The sequence below is a fragment of the Carcharodon carcharias genome, chromosome 15 (genome assembly GCF_017639515.1).
Source record: "Carcharodon carcharias isolate sCarCar2 chromosome 15, sCarCar2.pri, whole genome shotgun sequence".
NCBI classification, from domain to species: domain Eukaryota; kingdom Metazoa; phylum Chordata; class Chondrichthyes; order Lamniformes; family Lamnidae; genus Carcharodon; species Carcharodon carcharias.
The window spans coordinates 21,828,283-21,846,717 of record NC_054481.1 but is presented as its reverse complement, the minus strand read 5'-3'; the positions used below and the strand labels follow the sequence as shown (position 1 = coordinate 21,846,717).

General features: G+C 44.8%; 1 protein-coding gene across 1 annotated transcript in view; it reads right to left on the bottom strand.

The window, feature by feature from the left end:
• The window catches only part of caskin1 (CASK interacting protein 1), a 651,886-nt gene that overhangs the window by 90,589 nt on the left and 542,862 nt on the right, over positions 1-18,435 (bottom strand). The window contains exons 10-11 of the mRNA XM_041206678.1: positions 14,768-14,885; positions 10,998-11,216 (exon numbers count right to left, since the gene is read on the bottom strand). Coding sequence (XP_041062612.1) covers positions 10,998-11,216; positions 14,768-14,885 — 337 coding nt within the window. The remainder of the gene's footprint in view (positions 1-10,997; positions 11,217-14,767; positions 14,886-18,435) is intronic.

Genomic DNA, 18,435 nt, shown 5'->3' with positions numbered 1-18,435 from the left:
CTGGTTAAGTCCGAAGGCTTTTAACGCTTCCCGGAGAGGCTTTGCCACCACTTGGATGCTGCGCTGCATGACTGCCTGAAACCCCATCACCTCCGCCTCACTCCACCCCACCAACTGGCAGCAGCTTTGCCAATTGGACTGCATGCTGTGCTCTGAGCTCAGGCACAGGCATTCTCCTAACCCGTGCTGCAAGGCAACACTGTTAGCTTGAACCACGAGGGAGACTGGTCCAAACAAGGGTGCTGACATTGCACGAGGCTGTGAACACCTCCGGCAATGACTGCTCCATGGCCAGCTTTAGCGAGGGGATTGTACGACTGTTCTACAGTCTACTAAAGTGCTCATGAATTTGCAGTCTGTGCCGGGGGTGGGGTGAGGTGCGGTGTGTGAAAAGATCTGGACCACTTGGTGGCACTTTGATGCCTCTGCACTGCTTGAGTGGGCAGATAAGTTGGAAGCTCGATTCCAACCATACCAAAACAGAATTACCTGGAAAAACTCAGCAGGTCTGGCAGCATCGGCGGAGAAGAACAAAGTTGACGTTTTGAGTCCTCATGACCCTTCAACAGAACTGAGTAAAAATAGGAGAGGGGTGAAATATAAGCTGGTTTAAGGATTGGGGGGGGGGTGCGAGTGAAGTGGTGGGGGGGGGGGTGGTTGTAGGGACAAGCAAGCAGTGATAGGAGCAGATCATCAAAAGATGTCACAGACAAAAGAACAAAGAAGTGTTGAAGTTGGTGATATTATCTAAACGAATGTGCTAATTAAGAATGGATGGCAGGACACACAAGGTACAGCTCTAGTGGGGGTGGGGTGAAATAAGACTAAAAGGGCATAAAAGGTATAGATTTAAAAATAATGGAAATAGGTGGGAAAAGATAAATCTATACAAATTATTGGAAAAAACAAAAGGGAGGGGGAAGAAACAGAAAGGGGGTGGGGATGGAGGGGGGTGTTCAAGATCTAAAGTTGTTGAATTCAATATTCAGTCCAGAAGGCTGTAAAGTGCCTAGTCGGAAGATGAGGTGCTGTTCCTCCAGTTTGCTTTGAGCTTCACTGGAACAATGCAGCAAGCCAAGGACAGACATGTGGGCAAGAGAGCAGGGTGGAGTGTTAAAATGGCAAGCGACAGGGAGGTTTTGGTCATTCTTGCGGACAGACCGAAGGTGTTCTGCAAAGCAGTCGCCCAGTTTATGTTTGGTCTCTCCAATGTAGAGGAGACCACATTGGGAGCAACGAATGCAGTAGACTAAGTTGGGGGAAATGCAAGTGAAATGCTGCTTCACTTGAAAGGAGTGTTTGGGCCCTTGTACGGTGAGGAGAGAGGAAATGAAAGGGCAGGTGTTGCATCTTTTGCGTAGGCATGGGGAGGTGCCATAGGTGGGGGTTGAGGAGTAGGGGGTGATGGAGGAGTGGACCAGGGTGTCCCGGAGGGAACGATCCCTACAGAATGCCGCCTGGGGTGGTGAAGGGAAGATGTGTTTGGTGGTGGCATCATGCTGGAGTTGGCGGAAATGGCGGAGGATGATCCTTTGAATGCAGAGGCTGGTGGGGTGATAAGTGAAGACAAGGGGGACCCTATCATGTTTCTGGGAGGGAGGAGAAGGCTTGTGGGCAGATGCGCGGGAGATGGGCCGGACACGGTTGAGAGCCCTGTCAACCACTGTGGGTGGAAAACCTCGGTTAAGGAAGAAGGAGGACATGTCAGAGGAACTGTTTTTGAAGGCTGCATCATCAGTACAGATGCAACGGAGGCGAAGGAACTGAGAGAATGGGATGGAGTCCTTACAGGAAGCGGGGTGTGAGGAGCTGTAGTCGAGGTAGCTGTGGGAGTCGGTAGGCTTATAATGGATATTGTTGGACAGTCTATCACCAGAAATTGAGACAGAGAGGTCAAGGAAGGGAAGGGAAGTGTCAGTGATGGACCATGTGAAAATGATGGAGGGGTGGAGATTAATAAATTTTTCCAGGTCCCGACGAGAGCATGAAGCAGCACCGAAGTAATCATCGATGTACCGGAGAAAGAGTTGTGGAAGGGGGCCGGAATAGGACTGGAACAAGGAATGTTCCACATACCCCATAAAGAAACAGGCATAGCTGGGGCCCATGTGGGTACCCATAGCCACTCCTTTTATTTGGAAGAAGTGAGAGGAGTTGAAGGAGAAATTGTTCAGTGTGAGAACAAGTTCAGCCAGACGGAGGAGAGTAGTGGTGGATGGGGATTGTTCGGACCTCTGTTCGAGGAAGAAGCTAAGAGCCCTCAGACCATCCTGGTGGGGGATGGAGGTGTAGAGGGATTGGACGTCCATGGTGAAGAGGAGGCGGTTGGGGCCAGGGAACTGGAAATTGTTGATGTGACGTAAGGTGTCAGAGGAATCACGGATGTAGGTGGGAAGGGACTGGACAAGGGGAGAGAGAAGGGAGTCAGCATAACGAGAAATGAGTTCCGTGGGGCAGGAGCAAGCTGACACGATCGGTCTACCGGGACAGTTCTGTTTGTGGATTTTGGGTAGGAGATAGAAGCGGGCCGTCCGAGGTTGGGCGACTATCAGGTTAGAAGCTGTGGGAGGAAGATCCCCAGAGGAGATGAGGTCAGTGACAGTCCTGGAAACAATGGCTTGATGTTCAGTGGTGGGGTCATGGTCCAGGGAGAGGTAGGAGGAAGTGTCTGCAAGTTGATGCTCAGCCTCCGCGAGGTAGAGCTCAGTGTGCCAGACAACAGCACCACCCTTGTCAGCGGGTTTGATGACAATGTTAGGGTTGGACCTGAGAGAACGGAGTGCAGCAAGTTCAGAGAGAGAGACAGGTTAGAATGTGTGAGAGGAGCAGAGAAATGAGATGACTCAACAAAATTGCTTTCTATTTCTCTCCTGGCATTTGAAGAGAAAAAAAAATAAACAAAATTGGCGTGACATTAGTCGCCTCAATTTCTCTGCTCCTCTCAACCATTCTAACCTGTCTCTCTCTGAACTTACTGCACACTGTTTTCTCAGGTCCAACCCTAAGCTTGTCATTAAACCTGCTGACAAGGGTGGTCCTGTTGTTGTCTGACGCACTGACCTCTACCTCACGGAGGCTGAGCGTCAACTCGCAGACACTTCCTCCTACCTCTCCCTGGACCATGACCCCACCACTGAACATCAAGCCATTGCTTCCAGGACTGTCACTGACCTCATCTCCTCTGGGGATCTTCCTCCCACAGCTTCCAACCTGATAGTCGCCCAACCTTGGATGGCCCGCTTCTACCTCCTACCCAAAATCCACAAACAGAACTGTCCTGGTAGACCAATCGTGTCACCCTGTTCCTGTCCCATGGAACTCATTTCTCTTTATCTTGACTCCCTTCTCTCTCCCCTTGTCCAGTCCCTTCCCACCTACATCCGTGATTCCTCTGACACCTTACGTCACATCAACAATCGGGACCTGGAAAAATTTATTAATTTTGCTTCCAATCTCCACTCCTCCATCATTTTCACATGGTCCATCTCTGACACTTCCCTTCCCTTCCTTGACCTCTCTGTCTCAATTTCTGGTGATAGACTGTCCACCAATATTACAAGCCTACCGACTCCCACAGCTACCTTGACTACAGCTCCTCACACCCCGCTTCCTGTAAGGACTCCATCCCATTCTCTCAGTTCCTTCGCCTCCGTCGCATCTGTTCCAATGATGCTACCTTCAAAAACAGTTCCTCTGACATGTCTTCCTTCTTCCTTAATCGAGGTTTTCCACCCACGGTCGTTGACAGGGGCCTCAACCACGTCCGGCCCATCTCCCACGCATCTGCCCTCATGCCTTCTCCTCCCTCGCAGAAACATGATAGGGTCCCCCTTGTCCTCACTTATCACTCCACCATCCTCCATATTCAAAGGATCATCCTCCGCCATTTCCGCCAACTCCAGCATGATGCCACCACCAAACACATCTTCCCTTCACCCCCCCAGCGGCATTCCATAGGGATCGTTCCCTCCGGGACACCCTGGTCCACTCCTCCATCACTCCCTACTCCTCAACCCCCTCCTATGGCACGTCCCCATGCATACACAAAAGATGCAACACCTGTCCCTTCACTTCCTCTCTCCTCACCGTCCAAGGGCCCAAACACTCCTTTCAAGTGAAGCAGCATTTCACTTGCATTTCCCCCAACTACTGCATTCGTTGCTCCCAATGTGGTGTCCTCTACATTGGAGAGACCAAATGCAAACTGGGCGACTGCTTTGAAGAACACCTTCGGCCTGTCCGCAAGAAAGACCCAAACCTCCCTATCGCTTGCCATTTTAACACTCCACCCTGCTCTCTTCCCTACATGTCTGTCCTTGGCTTGCTGCATTGTTCCAGTGAAGCTCAACGCAAACTGGAGGAACAGCACCTCATCTTCCGACTAGGCACTTTACAGCCTTCTGGACTGAATATTGAATTCAACAACTTTAGATCTTGAACACCCCCCTCCATCCCCCCACCCTTTCTGTTTCTTCCATTTCCTTTTGTTTTTTTTCCAATAATTTATATAGATTTTTCTTTTCCCACCTATTTCCAATATTTTTAAATCTATGCCTTTTATGCCCTGTTAGTCTTATTTCACCCCACTCCCACTAGAGCTGTACCTTGTGTGTCCTGCCATCCATTCTTAATTAGCACATTCTTTTAGATAATATCACCAACTTCAACACTTCTTTGTTCTTTTGTCTGTGACATCTTTTGATGATCTGCTCCGATCACTGCTTGCTTGTCCCTTCAACCACCACCCCCCCACTTCTCTCGCCCCCCCCCCCCCCCCCCACCACCCCCCACCCCCCCCCACCTTAAACCAGCTTATATTTCACCCCTCTCCTATTTTTACTCAGTTCTGTCGAACGGTCATGAGGACTCGAAACGTCAACTTTGTTCTTCTCCGCCGCTACTGCCAGACCTGCTGAGTTTTTCCAGTTAATTCTGTTTTTGTTTTGGATTTCCAGCGTCCGTAGTTTTTTGTTTTTAATCCAATTGTACCAATGTGGCTGTGCTTGAACTGTCTCAGTTTCAGAGGAATGATCGTCTTACACAGGTTTCCCTAATGCGTGGCCACTTCTCTCGCCCACCCTACCCCCAACCCCGAATGCCTGTGCACCACATTCAATGGCCGGGCTGCCCTTCCCCCCCACCACTGCCACAGGTCACCTCAGTGGCTGGGATGCCCTTAACCCTGACCTCCCTGCGCCCCTCAAGCTTGAAGTCCAACAGGCGACCCTGGGGAGCGTTTCACAACGTGTTACTGTGTACTCACCTCTGAGTTCCCCTCAAAGTGCAGGCTGCCAAGTGCATACCTTTTATGTGCTGTTGTGAAAAGCCGACATAGACGGACAATTTAGCAGGGAGGCACAATTATGGCGGGCCAGTCTGATAATTATATGCTGATGTATTTCAAATCCCGTCCGATGGCGGGAAACGCAGGCTGAGCAGACAATCGCGAACTGGTTTCACAACGTCGCAAAACCGATTGGCGCCATGTTGTCCGCTCACATTACCGTACATGCCCGATGCCAGCGGGCACTGAAAATTCTGCCCTTAATCTTGCAATGCAGAGGCAAGAATGCCATCCACTGATTACAGCTGACACAATCGCATTTGGATTTTGATCTTTAGAGGTCGTTGAATACAACCTGAAAAAAACATCGAGAGATAAGGTTAACGTTAGTAGCTGAAGATCAAAAACAGATCAGGGAAAAACTTCGGCTGGCTTTCCACTGTTCTCTTTAGCTCTTCCCTCGACAGAGAGACAGTTTTATTGTGCTTTGCATGTGTAAACTGCGGTCCTGTGTTCCAACTGGCGTCAGTAAATTACATCTGTTGATGTAGAATGCATGCTGACTTGGAAGTGCTTCTTTTGCCAGCAAGCATATTGTGTTTGCTACCTCTGAATTGGTCCTTGCATAAACCTACTCCTGAGGTGGGTTTATGTGTTGTCAGAGGGAAGAAGCCACATCTTATACACTGCTATAGAGGCTGAGCTTCAGGTGACCATTATCATCTATTCTGACCCTCCCGTGTCTCAATACCACTGGATACAGTGCATGTGCCAACTGAGCCCCCAGGGGCACCCAACATTAAACTAAAGGAGACCCAAGCAAGCCAATAGAAGCAGTCAGCCAAAGATAAAGAAGTGTTCATTGTAAACGTGCCAACCTGCATTCTAGTACAGAGGGGTCCAAGATTGTGGAAAAATGCATGATCCTAGTTTCAGCTTTTACAATTCCAGCTTTTGACAGCACGTTCAAAAACTTAAAAATATGTTCAGAGATTTAATGAGCTACTTTGAATCTTCCTTCCAACAAAAGCAACTCAGAATTCACAGGATATCACCCCTTCAAGTGAGGTTGAGCATCTGGACAGCGTGATTATAATTTAATTTCTGTTGAGAAAAACTAGTTATATCGAGTGTCATTGAAATGTAGATTATTCATTTCAAATTCACGCACCAGGGAGTTTTTCTTTTACATCTAATTGAAATGCTGTATGTACTGCTTTCTGCTATAGGTCAGCTACAGGGAAGCCGGGGGGAGAGGGGCTCCATACTGTATAGTTGAGAGCTTTGCATACTGTTAATTACACTGTGTAATATTTGCCAAGGCGTGATGCGTGATGAAGCCAATAAGCACTTTTGTCAGTTTCAATGAAACTGCCTCTCCCTGATTCGTTCCCTGCTGCTTTCAATTGTCATGGCAACAACGGAAAATGCAACTGGCTTTTTTATTGGATTAATGAAGTGCAGAGACTGGAGATGCAGGGATTCTTCTCCATAGAGCACAGAGGGTTAAGGTGAGATTTAATAGAGGTGTTCAAAATTATGAAGGCTTTTAATGGCATAAAAAGGGAAGAAACTGTTTCCACTGGCAGGAAGGTCAGTGACCAAAGGCCACAGACTTAAGGTGCTTGGCAAAAGGACCAGAAGCAACATAAGGAAAGATTGTTTCCACAGCGGGCTGTTATGATCCAGAACGTGCTGCCTGAAAGGGTGGTGGAAGCAGATTCAGTAATAATTTTGCAAAGGGGAATTGGGTAAATGATTGAAGGGGTAATATCTGCAGGGCTGTGGGGCGAGGGGGGGGGGGGGGGGGTAGCGGAATGAACTGGGTAGCTCTTTCAAAGAGCACAGGCATGATGGGTTGAATGGTCTGTATAATTCTATGATTCACTCAAGGCATCGATAAAGTGCGCTAGCATTGTAGCTTGTTAAAAAAAAAAGCATTTCCTGATGCAGCTTAGGGCTTTAAAATTCGTCTGTATCTTCCATCATTTAATTAGTTGGAAATATGATATGATTTTCAATAAAAATGAGCAGGGGGATAGGAGACCATAAAGGGAGGAAGTACACGGAGCTGACCAGCACTGATACTTTTACTGGTAATGGTATTAAGGTGTAGAGTGAGAGGTGTACTTTACAAAAGCCCCTATTACATTGATGGTTTGCCAATCACACTGCTGATGCTGAGAAGGTTGTTCTGTGCATAGATTAGTGCAGTCAGAGTGCCACTCCTAGACAATCAGTCTTAAAGCAGAACGCAAGTGTCCATTTTCTCAAAGCATCAAAACTTCATAAAGTGACCGTGAGGTACTTTGTTGGGGCATCTTTTTAAGCCTGACCTTACGTTTAGCTGGAGTTACTGTGTCAAACCCACGTGTTGCGAGGCTGCCTCTATTAGTGATGGGCTGGGGAGGTAAGGGTTGGCGGTGGTCACACACCACTATGGTTTGGAGTTCTATTGGGGCCTGAATTCAGTTTATTCAGATGAGTACATGGATGTAGGCCACAGATCAGCCATGATCTCATTGGATGGCAGTGGCCCCCTCTTGTTCTTATGTTTCCATCTTTCCTTTGTTCCTAAGTTCAGTGTTATGCAAACACTTATTGATCAATATGCAGTGGAGGAACACTGCCCATTGGGATAAAAGTGCCAATATAATGACAGTCTTCAATCACCCGCTTCACTCTTTAATTCCCCATTCTTCTCCATCTGTGCTCAGTAACAGGTTTCCATGCTCTGGAAATATTGATTTAAGTCTGTATTATCTGACTCTCACTAAATTACCATCTGTCTCATACTTCAACACATCTTTCAATGGTGACATTCTATTGCTGCAAACGAGATTTCATTACAGAAGGATTGCATGGAACTATTGATTTCAACAACAGAAATTGTGAGACCAGGCAGTTTTAATCTTCCTTTATTTGGAGGTGACGATTGACTGGTTTCTAAAGGTCTTCAAGATGGTGGTGCATGTAACTTGAGGAATAGGCATAGGCCTGTTCAATCATATCATGGCCAATCTGTATCTCAACTCCATTTTCTTACTTGTGCTCTATCTCCCTCGACACCCTCATCTAACACAAATCTATGGATCCTAATCTCAAAAATGTCAATGGACCCCCCAATCATCCATAGCCTTTTGGAGAGGAAGGAGTTCCAGATTTCCATTAGCCTTTGCGTGAAACAGTGCTTTCATTCCTAAAGGGCCTAGCCCTCAACTCAGTTGAGAAAATCTAAGCAACACACTCAACCATACCAATCTTGCTGTTAGCTGCCTTGGCATAACAGCTCAAAAACCTTTATATGAAATATGCAGCAGATCTCAAAGATACTTTCTATAATGGTTAAATATAATGCATAAATGAGTAAAGTCGATTTATACATACCTTTCTTTTTGAGTGTTACATTCCTCTTTTTCTTCCTCCCAAATTTTCTTCCCTCCACCTCTCCTGAAGATGTTGACTCTTGCTGCGTTACAGTTCCCATGGGCCTTTGGTTGCCTTCTAGTAACTTGCTTAAATGGCCTTAATCTATATATGAACCCTGACATGAGGTGCTTTAAATTGCAGATGGGCATCACACGAGAGGCTTGTTTCTGCCCCCATCTGGGCTCCAAATACCAGCAGGGATCACTGAATAGTGATCACCAGCAAGAACCATGGCTGATTTCCCTTCCTTTTTCAAATAGCACTGAGGCAAATTGCAGCCTCTTCCCCTACTGCTAACCAAAGAAGGTGAGATAACTATCTACAATACAATCAGTGCCCAAATCTACAAGATGCACTGTAGCAACTCACCGAGGGATCTTCGACAGCACCTCCCAAACCCCAACCTCTGTCACCTGGGTCAAAATCCGGGAACTCCCTCCCTAACAGCATAGTGGGTATGCCTGCACCACATGGACTGCCGCAGTCAAGAAGGCAGCTCACCACCACCTTCTCAAGGGCAATTAGGGACCAGCAATAAAAACTGGCCTTGCCAGCGAGGCTCACACTCCATGAATAAATAAAAAGAAACTCACTCAAACATCAAAGGAAGTGCATTCTTGTAAATGTTCTTCATTTCTTTATCTGTTCATGAGTTGGTTTGTTACATGTGCCATTCCAAGTGAGGGCAAGAAGGTAATCTACTCCCTTTGTTAAATCCACTTTATATTTGAACACCAAGGGAAAACCAATGTGTTGGAGATCACAGCCAACAGGCCATGTTCCATTATACCATAACTCCAACAGATTGCACCCGCATCTCGTGTGGCAGGGTAATGTGTGCAATCAGAGCAGGCATCTATTTTGTTGCCTGGAGAGGTACAGAGCAACCTGACTACACTGGCAGTCAAGGCAGCTGGCCATTTCTCCTTTATGTTGGGTGTTAAATTAATTTGTTTCTGAAAAATATGCCCATTTCAAATATTTGTGAGGAGCCCATTTTCAGTTTTAGAAGGAAGTTTATCCTAGAAGTTATCCTATAAATTTGAAATAATTATATCATTAGCTGCATTTAGCAATTTATTAGGCTTCATTAGCATCCATTTACACCCCATAATTTACTTCTAAAGCTTCTTCAGAAAGGACTTCTCCATATCTATTTGCCTTAACTTGTTTCATTTCTCATTATAATTTTTAAAAATGAGGATCATGTCTCCTTCAACGTTATTGTCTGTGAGCTTTGTACACAAGCTTATTTTGTTTCACAGGGACTGGCGGGAGCCCTTCACCATAATAAGAAGAGGTTGCCCAAAGGGACTGTGAATGTTATGGACAAAATTTGTTGATAAATGAGATCGAGCCTTCACTGGCAGTCCCAAAACCTCAGCTACCAGACTTGTTCCCTACTATAACAATTCCCTTTATTTCAAAACATAGCTCAGTGTAAGGCAGACTTTGAGCTTGTGCTATGGTATAAAATGGATGATCCCAAATTGCCAGTCTGCTTTACATCTTCCCCGATCTCTATTCCTATTGACTTTAAAATGGAGATAAAAGCCATGAGAGATGCAAAACAGGCTGAACCACTCACTATCACTCATTTTGCACCATTGCACAAAGTGAAAGTCATTCCCACAGTTTGAAGTGCTTTGACACATTTTCATAGCACCATGGGCTCTTACAGCACAGAAGTAGGCCATTTGGCCCATTGTGTCTGTGGTGGCTCTTTGAAAGGGCTTTCCAATTGCTCCTCATTCTCCTGCATTTTTATCACAGCCTTGCAATGTTTTATTTCCCTCACAAGTGTTTTATTCAATTCTCTTTTGAAAGCTACTATCTGCTTCTACCAGCCTTTCAGCCAGAGCATTCCAGGTCATACCAACTTGATATGTAAAAACAAATTATTCCTCATCTGAGCTCTGGTTCTTTATTGATGTGACAATGCTCCCTAAATGAAATTATTACTATTTAGTACATGATTCTGCCAGTTCTTTTAAAATTATCCATCCTTCAACAAAACCAAGAAACTTAAAAAATTAAACACATGAAAATTAGGCACATTAGTTTCTCATAAGAATAACGCAGGGTTTCCCAGAAGTAACCAATAAAGTTGGGGGTAGGTGGGGATGGGAGCAGATCTGGGGCAGGGAAGCAACACATATCTGGGTTTAACGTTTAGCAGATTGGAAATGTATTGGTTCCCAAAAAAATTGGGAGGCACCTTATTGAGATGACATTTTGGGAAACCCTGGACCGAAATTAAAGAAAGAAGCATTTGATAGACTACCTTGTCCATGAGGTAATTCTTCTATACTGCTATTGGCTCTGTGATAACCAAAGGAACTGAAAAGTGGCTGATGATGGAAAGGAGGAGGTGGAGGGGGTGGTGGCAAGGAATTAAAGTGATGAGAGGAGTCACCATTGACTATTGCTGTGCCATAGGCCGTGAGCTGTATCTTGTGATATTGCTGAGAACTGTGGGCATAAATAACTGCATCCCAAGAACCTAAAATGTTGAAACAAAGAAATGAAAAAGAAAAAGCAAAATGTAGAAAGCAACAACAAAATAAAAATTCTCAAACTTAAAATGTTGTAAGCAAATAATAGTTAACACCTTTTAACTGTTACCATGTCCCAGAACATTAATATGTATTAGCACAACAAATTTGCTGGTTAGTGCATAATGATGTTTTCAAAGGCTACACCATTTTGTACATTCCTGTCTTGGTGTTTTATTCTTTTAGGCAGGCTTTGGATGCAATAGGTATCTTAGCATATCCAGAAAATAATATTCATCTTTGACCCTGTTTTTGCATCACTGTAGCTATCATAGTTAGAAGTCACTGTGCCATTTATGACCCCGACATTTTCACTTACATGGGAACATAAGAACAGGCGGAAGTCATTTTGCCTCCTGCCACCCCCGACCCTCAACCCCCACACGTGCTCCATCATTCGATAAAATCATGGTTGATTTGGATCTTGACTCCATTGGTTCCATAATCCTTAATTTCTTTAACTAACAAAAATAAGTCAATTACAATTTTGAAATTTTCAATTGATCCTCTAGCCTCACAGCCCTTTAAAAATGAAAAAAAAGAAAAACAGGCTGAAGCTGTCAGTTAGAATTAAAAATGCATTGGCTGCAGGACTGCTTTGATTGACAGGCCACCTGATGTAGGTTAGAAGAAAACATTTCCATCTGTTCAATAGAGTTCTTTGTTGACATTTTCCAAGTGCCTTGACTACAGCTGAGGTCATTATGAATGCTTGGCTGTGTTTTAAAAGCCCCTAAGGCACTTATCTCAACAAGGATTGCTGAGTCACATTTTGATTGACAGTTTAAAGAGGCTATTAATGGATTAGCTGTCTTTGATGTTGTAAGTGGATAAGTGTTTGTTTTGATAACAGATTGAACACTTGTGGGGATTTAAAATCTTTGAATGTTTCATGAATGAGAGTTTTTTCTGTATCGATTGTGTATGACTGAAAGCTCTTTTAGATTGTTAGAAGTTCAATTTTTTTCATTCCCACATGGCTCCCGAGGTCTGCCCACAATGGATACTGGGTGAGTGATTATGGAGACAGCATGGAAGTATGAGATGGCAGAGAGGTGACATGGAGGGTATGAGTTGGCATGGAGGGGACATGGGGGGTGGGTGGGAGAATGATGGGGTGTGAGGGGCGAGGACTAGAAGGCCTAATAGCTTCTAAAACAATTGGGATGGAGTCCCAGAGAACCGAGGCAGGTCTTCTGACCAGTACACCTTGGCACTCACTCACCCCTGTGGCTGCCTATGATCTGCTTCCCGGGTCGGCGGGCCCTATTCTATCCCTCAGCTCCTCTCTGGGGCAGAAATCAGGTATAACGGAGTGCTTTAAACTGAGGTTGGCCTGCTGATTCGGGAAATTGCTGAACTCAACTTTGATAGCGGAAATCCGACCCCATTCAAATCCCACCAGGACAGCTTGAGAGCTCGGTTTGAATAATCCGGAAATAAAAATACGGCATCAGCAAAAAAAAAAAATGAATTTGTCAGATTGTTCTCAAAACCTAACTGGTTCAGGAATGTCATTTAGGAAAGGAAACTTGCTGTCCTTTCCTGGCCTGGCGTACATTTGACTCCAGACTCTTAACTGCTCTCTGTAGTGGCATAGCAAGTCACTCAGTTATATTCAAGAAACCAGCTCTTCACCACCTTCTCACGGGCATTTGGGGATGGGCAATAAAAACTGGTCTTGCCAGCAACACCCCCAAATCTCAAAAAGCAATAAACAAACAAAAAAAAATTGATAATGAAACTATTAACTGCATCAGGTGACCACTTTTTGCACCACATCAATTGGGGGACATAAATAAAGCCTGTGGCAGAGAGAATGTGAAGCTGATGTTGTGCAGAAAGGCTCATTGTTTTACTGAACCCCACGTCCCTGTTGGCACCTGACTGGCCTCTTTGACTCGATTGGCTTAAAGGGTCCAAAGAAGAGTCACATTGGGCTCGAAAAGTTAATTCTGTTTCTCTCTCCACAGATGCTGCCAGATGTGCTGAAGCTTTCCAGCACTTTCCATTTTTGTGTCTAAAAGAGCAAGCCCTAGCTAGGAATACATTAAACCTCCACCAATAGGTCAGAATTCAGACAGGAACAACCCTCATTTGCGATGAGAGATGAAACATGGAATGATCCTGATTCATCCCGACCAGGTCAGTTTGATTTTAGCTAGCTATACCTCTTCAAACCAATCGAAGATCACTGTCTGAATGGAGAAAGGAGATACTGATATCTCTGTGTGCACAAACAGCTCACTGTCCTCCCCAGGTAATTTGAAATTCCATCGTGGGACTCTCCTTTATCCTGGTATCTGTGAGTGGAGATCTGTCAATAGAGCCTTGCTCTAATAGGTAGGCTGTTTTTAAATTAAATTGAAATAAGGTTTACAATATCAAATACTTGGAAATCTGCTCAAGGGAGGGTTCGCTCTGATCTCCAGCAATTGGAATGTCTATACTTTCTGTTGCATTTACTAGCCTGTGTGGTTGGAGAATGGGGTGAGGGGTCTGTGATGATGCCACATGGAGGCTCTTGATTGTGATATTACATTGTCCATGACAGGTGCACCATTCACCCACCATCACACCGATCACTTTCAGACACTCAATGGGATCAGAAAATCAGGTTTGTGTCACTTCTGTATGTTGGCATTAGACCCTGCCTGCACATTAATAGTTTGGTTTGATTCACAGGCGATATCACCTTCCTCAAGAAATAGAAGCATTGATGCAGAGGAGATCATCAGTCTCCATTTCAGGGTCACTCTCCTACTCCCAGACATTTAATATAAAACCTCTTAATTTGTTTCAGATACTCCGATCTCAGTCACTACATTTACACAAACACTCCCACCTTAACCACTATTTACACAGCCAATCCAATCTCAATCACTACTTACACAAATACTCCCACCTCAATCACCATTTACACAAATACTCCAACCTCAATCACTACTTACACAAATACTCCCACCTCAATCACCATTTACACAAACATTCTAATCGCAATCACTACTTACACAGAAATACAAAGTCCAGCCCTGAACCGATGCTTAAAATTAAACAAACGATACTTGCTGAACTTTCAGCAGCTATTTCCTTTTGTGAAGCTGTATTTGTAAAACTATGCATTTTATGAACTCACTGCAAATTTATCTGTTTTTGAACACATTTAGTTATGTATGACATAATGCATAACAATGGCTGAGTTTCAAATACTTAAAAATAAAAATCTAAAAATAGCAAGAAAAATTATTTTCTATTTTATAAAAATCATACATTTGGAGGTGTTACGGTTGCTTGATTCCTCATTTTGCAAGTGACTAAATAATGAATATTAATATACACCAGGTTCCCTCATCCGTAACAGGTACAATAGAAATCAATACTAAAGACAGTTCATTAGAGCAAAAGACTCAAATGTCTTGATACATTTTTGCTTAGCATCTTGAAACGCATTTAATCGGGCTTCGTATGACAAAGACGAAGAGGCATATTTGTGTTTTACCTGATCTCTTGTTAATCACCTCCGCAATAGACGATGGGAAATATCCCACTCTGTCGTTGCCAGTTCTGTTGTCATGGATACATCCTTTCCACCTCCCATCAGGATGCTGCTCCAGAACCTTCAGGGAAATCAAAGAAAATACACATCTTTGGAAGAAACTTTGATGACTTTTGATCCTTTTAGTGGATGCCATGGAGGCTGAGTTTGACAGAATAATTAGTGTGCCAAATAAATAATGGGCCTGAGGCCTTCTCTTAGTCCACCACGTGCAGCCTGTAAATCTGTAAGGCCCATAGGAACCATTAAGGCAGGTTAAGCCGCACCCTGACTATTTCCTCTCTGAAATTGTGCTGCCATTTCTATTGAATGTGCTGCTCCCATCCTTCAGTATTTGTTCTCTGTGTTGTCCTGGATGTGATCAGGTTTGGGAAAGAGCTGAAGATAATAAATGAGGTTATGATAAAAGCAAGATGAAACATGATGTGAGAAAATAGAAGTAAGAGAAAAGATGGGCTAAATCTAGAAAGATTGAGATTGTAAGAGCAGGTTAGGTCAGTACAGTGAGAAGAGGAAAGGGGTCTCGCAGTTTAACCACCCCTCCCGCTTCTGTCAGACTGCGGAAGGTAAAATCAGGCATTCTAACTAATTTATCGGTGTCTCAGTGAATTCCTAATGGTATCAGGACAACCATGAGGAAAACCTTGTCTAAAGATCCTTATGAAGGACAGTTCCACTCCTACTTGATGTGATGGTTGCTGGCTGATTGATAGAGAAGTGGTTAATACCTTGGCAATATTTTGTTAATGGTGATGGCTGTGTGTGCAGCACCACCTGCTGTATCTCTGCAGTATTGCTAGGGACTGACTGAAAAGGGACTCCTTTAAAAAAAAAACCCACTAGAGCTATACCTTGAGTGCCCTACCATCCATTCTTAATTAGCACATTCGTTTAGATAATATCACCAACTTTAACTTTAACACCTATGTGTTCTATTGTACTATTGTTGTTGACATCTTTTGATGATCTGCTTCTATCACTGCTTGTTTGTCGCTACAACCACACCAACCCCCTCCACCTCTCTGTCTCTCTATCTCTCCGCCCCCCACACACACACCTTAAACCAGCTTATATTTCAGCTCTTTCCTGGACTCGAACTCAAGTTCTGTCGAAGGGTCATGAGGACTCGAAACGTCAACTCTTTTCTTCTCCGCCGATGCTGCCAGACCTGCTGAGTTTTTCCAGGTAATTCTGTTTTTGTTTTACTCCTTTTAATTACTCCACTCATCACTGGTAAACTAAACATTCACTTATTTGCAAATCAGAACTTGATCCCCTTCAAAGTTTCAAAATAACAAACTCTCCCATCAGAAACAACGTTCTTCACTGTGGAAGCATGAGATAGATTAACTGTTGAGGTTTTTACTCTCGCCATTCCCCATTTTGTCTCCCTGTGTCACTCAGTATCTCCACACAAGGCGATGGTCTGTTTCTAAATCATTTTTTTTCAATTCGTTCCTGGGCTGAGAGCATTGGGGGCAAGGCCAGAATTTATTGCCCACACCTGACTGCCCTTAAGGAGGTGGTGGTGGTGGGCCCCGTATTCTTGAACCGCTGCAATCCATCTGGTGGAGGTACAATGCTTTTTCCTGCAGCAGTTCGGTAAAACTGAGTGGCTTGCTCAGCCTTTTCAGAGGACAGTTAAGAGGCAACCAGATTGCTGTGGGTCTGGAGTCACATGTGGGTCAGACCAGGTGAGGACAGCAGATTTTCTGCAGGGCATTGGTGAACCAGGTGAGTTTTTGCAACAGTCTGGTGGTTTCATGGGGCAAACGTTTTAGCTCGGTGGGTGGGTGCGGCCCCGATCCGCTCGAGCATAAAATGACGGGGGGATGACGTTGGGCGAGCATCTCGATGTCAACGCGCAGTCGAGCGATATTTCGGTCAATTAAAAGGCCTGTTAAGGCCATTAAAGTGTCAACTGGCTAACATTTTTCACTGCCTGTCCAACCTTACGGTTGGCGGGCAGGTGAAAAGGCCAAGCCACCTTTACACGTTTTAGGAAACCTCATCCACGGGTGGGATGAGGTTGCTTAAAGCAAATAATAATGAAATGAAAATTTTAAAATTTAATTAGTAACATGTCCCTGCTCTTGTGACAGAGTCGCATGAGGGGACATGGTTTAAGACATTTTTAATCCCTTTTTTTTTTAAAAAAACGCTTTATCTCCCTGAGGCAGCTCCGTGCCTTAGGGAGATTATCAAGTGTGCACTCGCGCGCAAGCACTAAGTTCGTGCTCGCACCGCTCGACCTCCTCCCCCCCACCCCCGCCCGCACAGGCAGCGCTGAGCGTAGCCGCTCGCATTTCACGCCAGACGGGCCTTAATTGGCCCGCCGGCATGAAATCGCCTTCCAGCCTCGATCGCGGGTGACGGTCGGTTTCCTAACCAACCCCTGCCAATCCTACCCGACAAGGGCAAGATTCTGCCCATGATCATTATTAATGGGCCTAGCATTTTACTCCAGATTTATGAATGAAATTTAAATTCCCTCAGGTGCTATGATGGGGTCTACTTCATGTTTCTAGAGCATTAGAGCAGGCCTCTGGATTACTATCCTGGTATCATTACCGCTACCTGGGATATCCTATCACCAGCCGTAAGGAAGTAAAGGGCGGAGACCCCTTAGAGTCATTCCCATCAGAAAGATCCTTGTCTCCATAACACCATGGTCACCATGCCTCAGAACACACTGCCAGCTGGTGTGGTGGGCACTGCATTACCTTCAAGAGGGTTCCTGAATGGCACAGGGATCACATCAAATTGAAGGCAAATATCTTCGTAGGTAGTAATTGGTACATGACTGGTTATGATCAACTGAGGGGACGGGAGAGGAATTTTCTAGAGTGTTATTATCCCTCGTTGACCCCAGATTTTTTTTCTCTGTTTGTTTTTGCCACTCCCAGAGGATGATATGGCTAGGGAGAAGGGGGAGGTAAGGAAAAGTCTAGTCACAAGATTTCAGCCCCCATGAGGTGTGGCGCAGACTTGATAGGCCAGCTGGTCCTGTCCAGTTGTTAATTTTGTGTGTTTGCATGGGGTTCTAAAGATCTGCTAGACCACGTCAGCCCCATCTGAACACAGGCTGTGTTTCCAAAGGGTGACCAGAGGGAAACATAGAGGGAAACTCCACATGCATTTAACAATGGCAGACGGGACCTGGGTGCCGAAGTCTTGCCTCCATTTCTGACAGATCCAATTTTTGCCAGCAGGAGAAAGGGGAAGGGGCATGAATGGCACAGAATGGAAATCCAAACTCGGCAGGCCTATCTGAACTCAGTGCTGGGTTCAAACAAACTCTGTTTTTGGCTGTTGCAAGGGTCTCAACCGCAGTGTGGCAGTCACGAATTGGCAGAGTAGACGTAAATGCTCTTGAAAGGTGGATATAGTCTGTATAACTGTCATGATCTAAAGATTTTTAAATTCTCCACTCTTTAAACATTAAAAAAAACAGGCTGCAGCTGTAACTAGGAATTAATTAAAAACTCTCTGCTGGCCTGCTTTGATTCACAGGCCATCTGCTTCAGGTTAGAGAACATCTTTTGCATCTGGTTGTGCAGTTTTAATAGAATTCTTTGTTGCTATTTCCCGAAGGGTTATGATTATGTCAT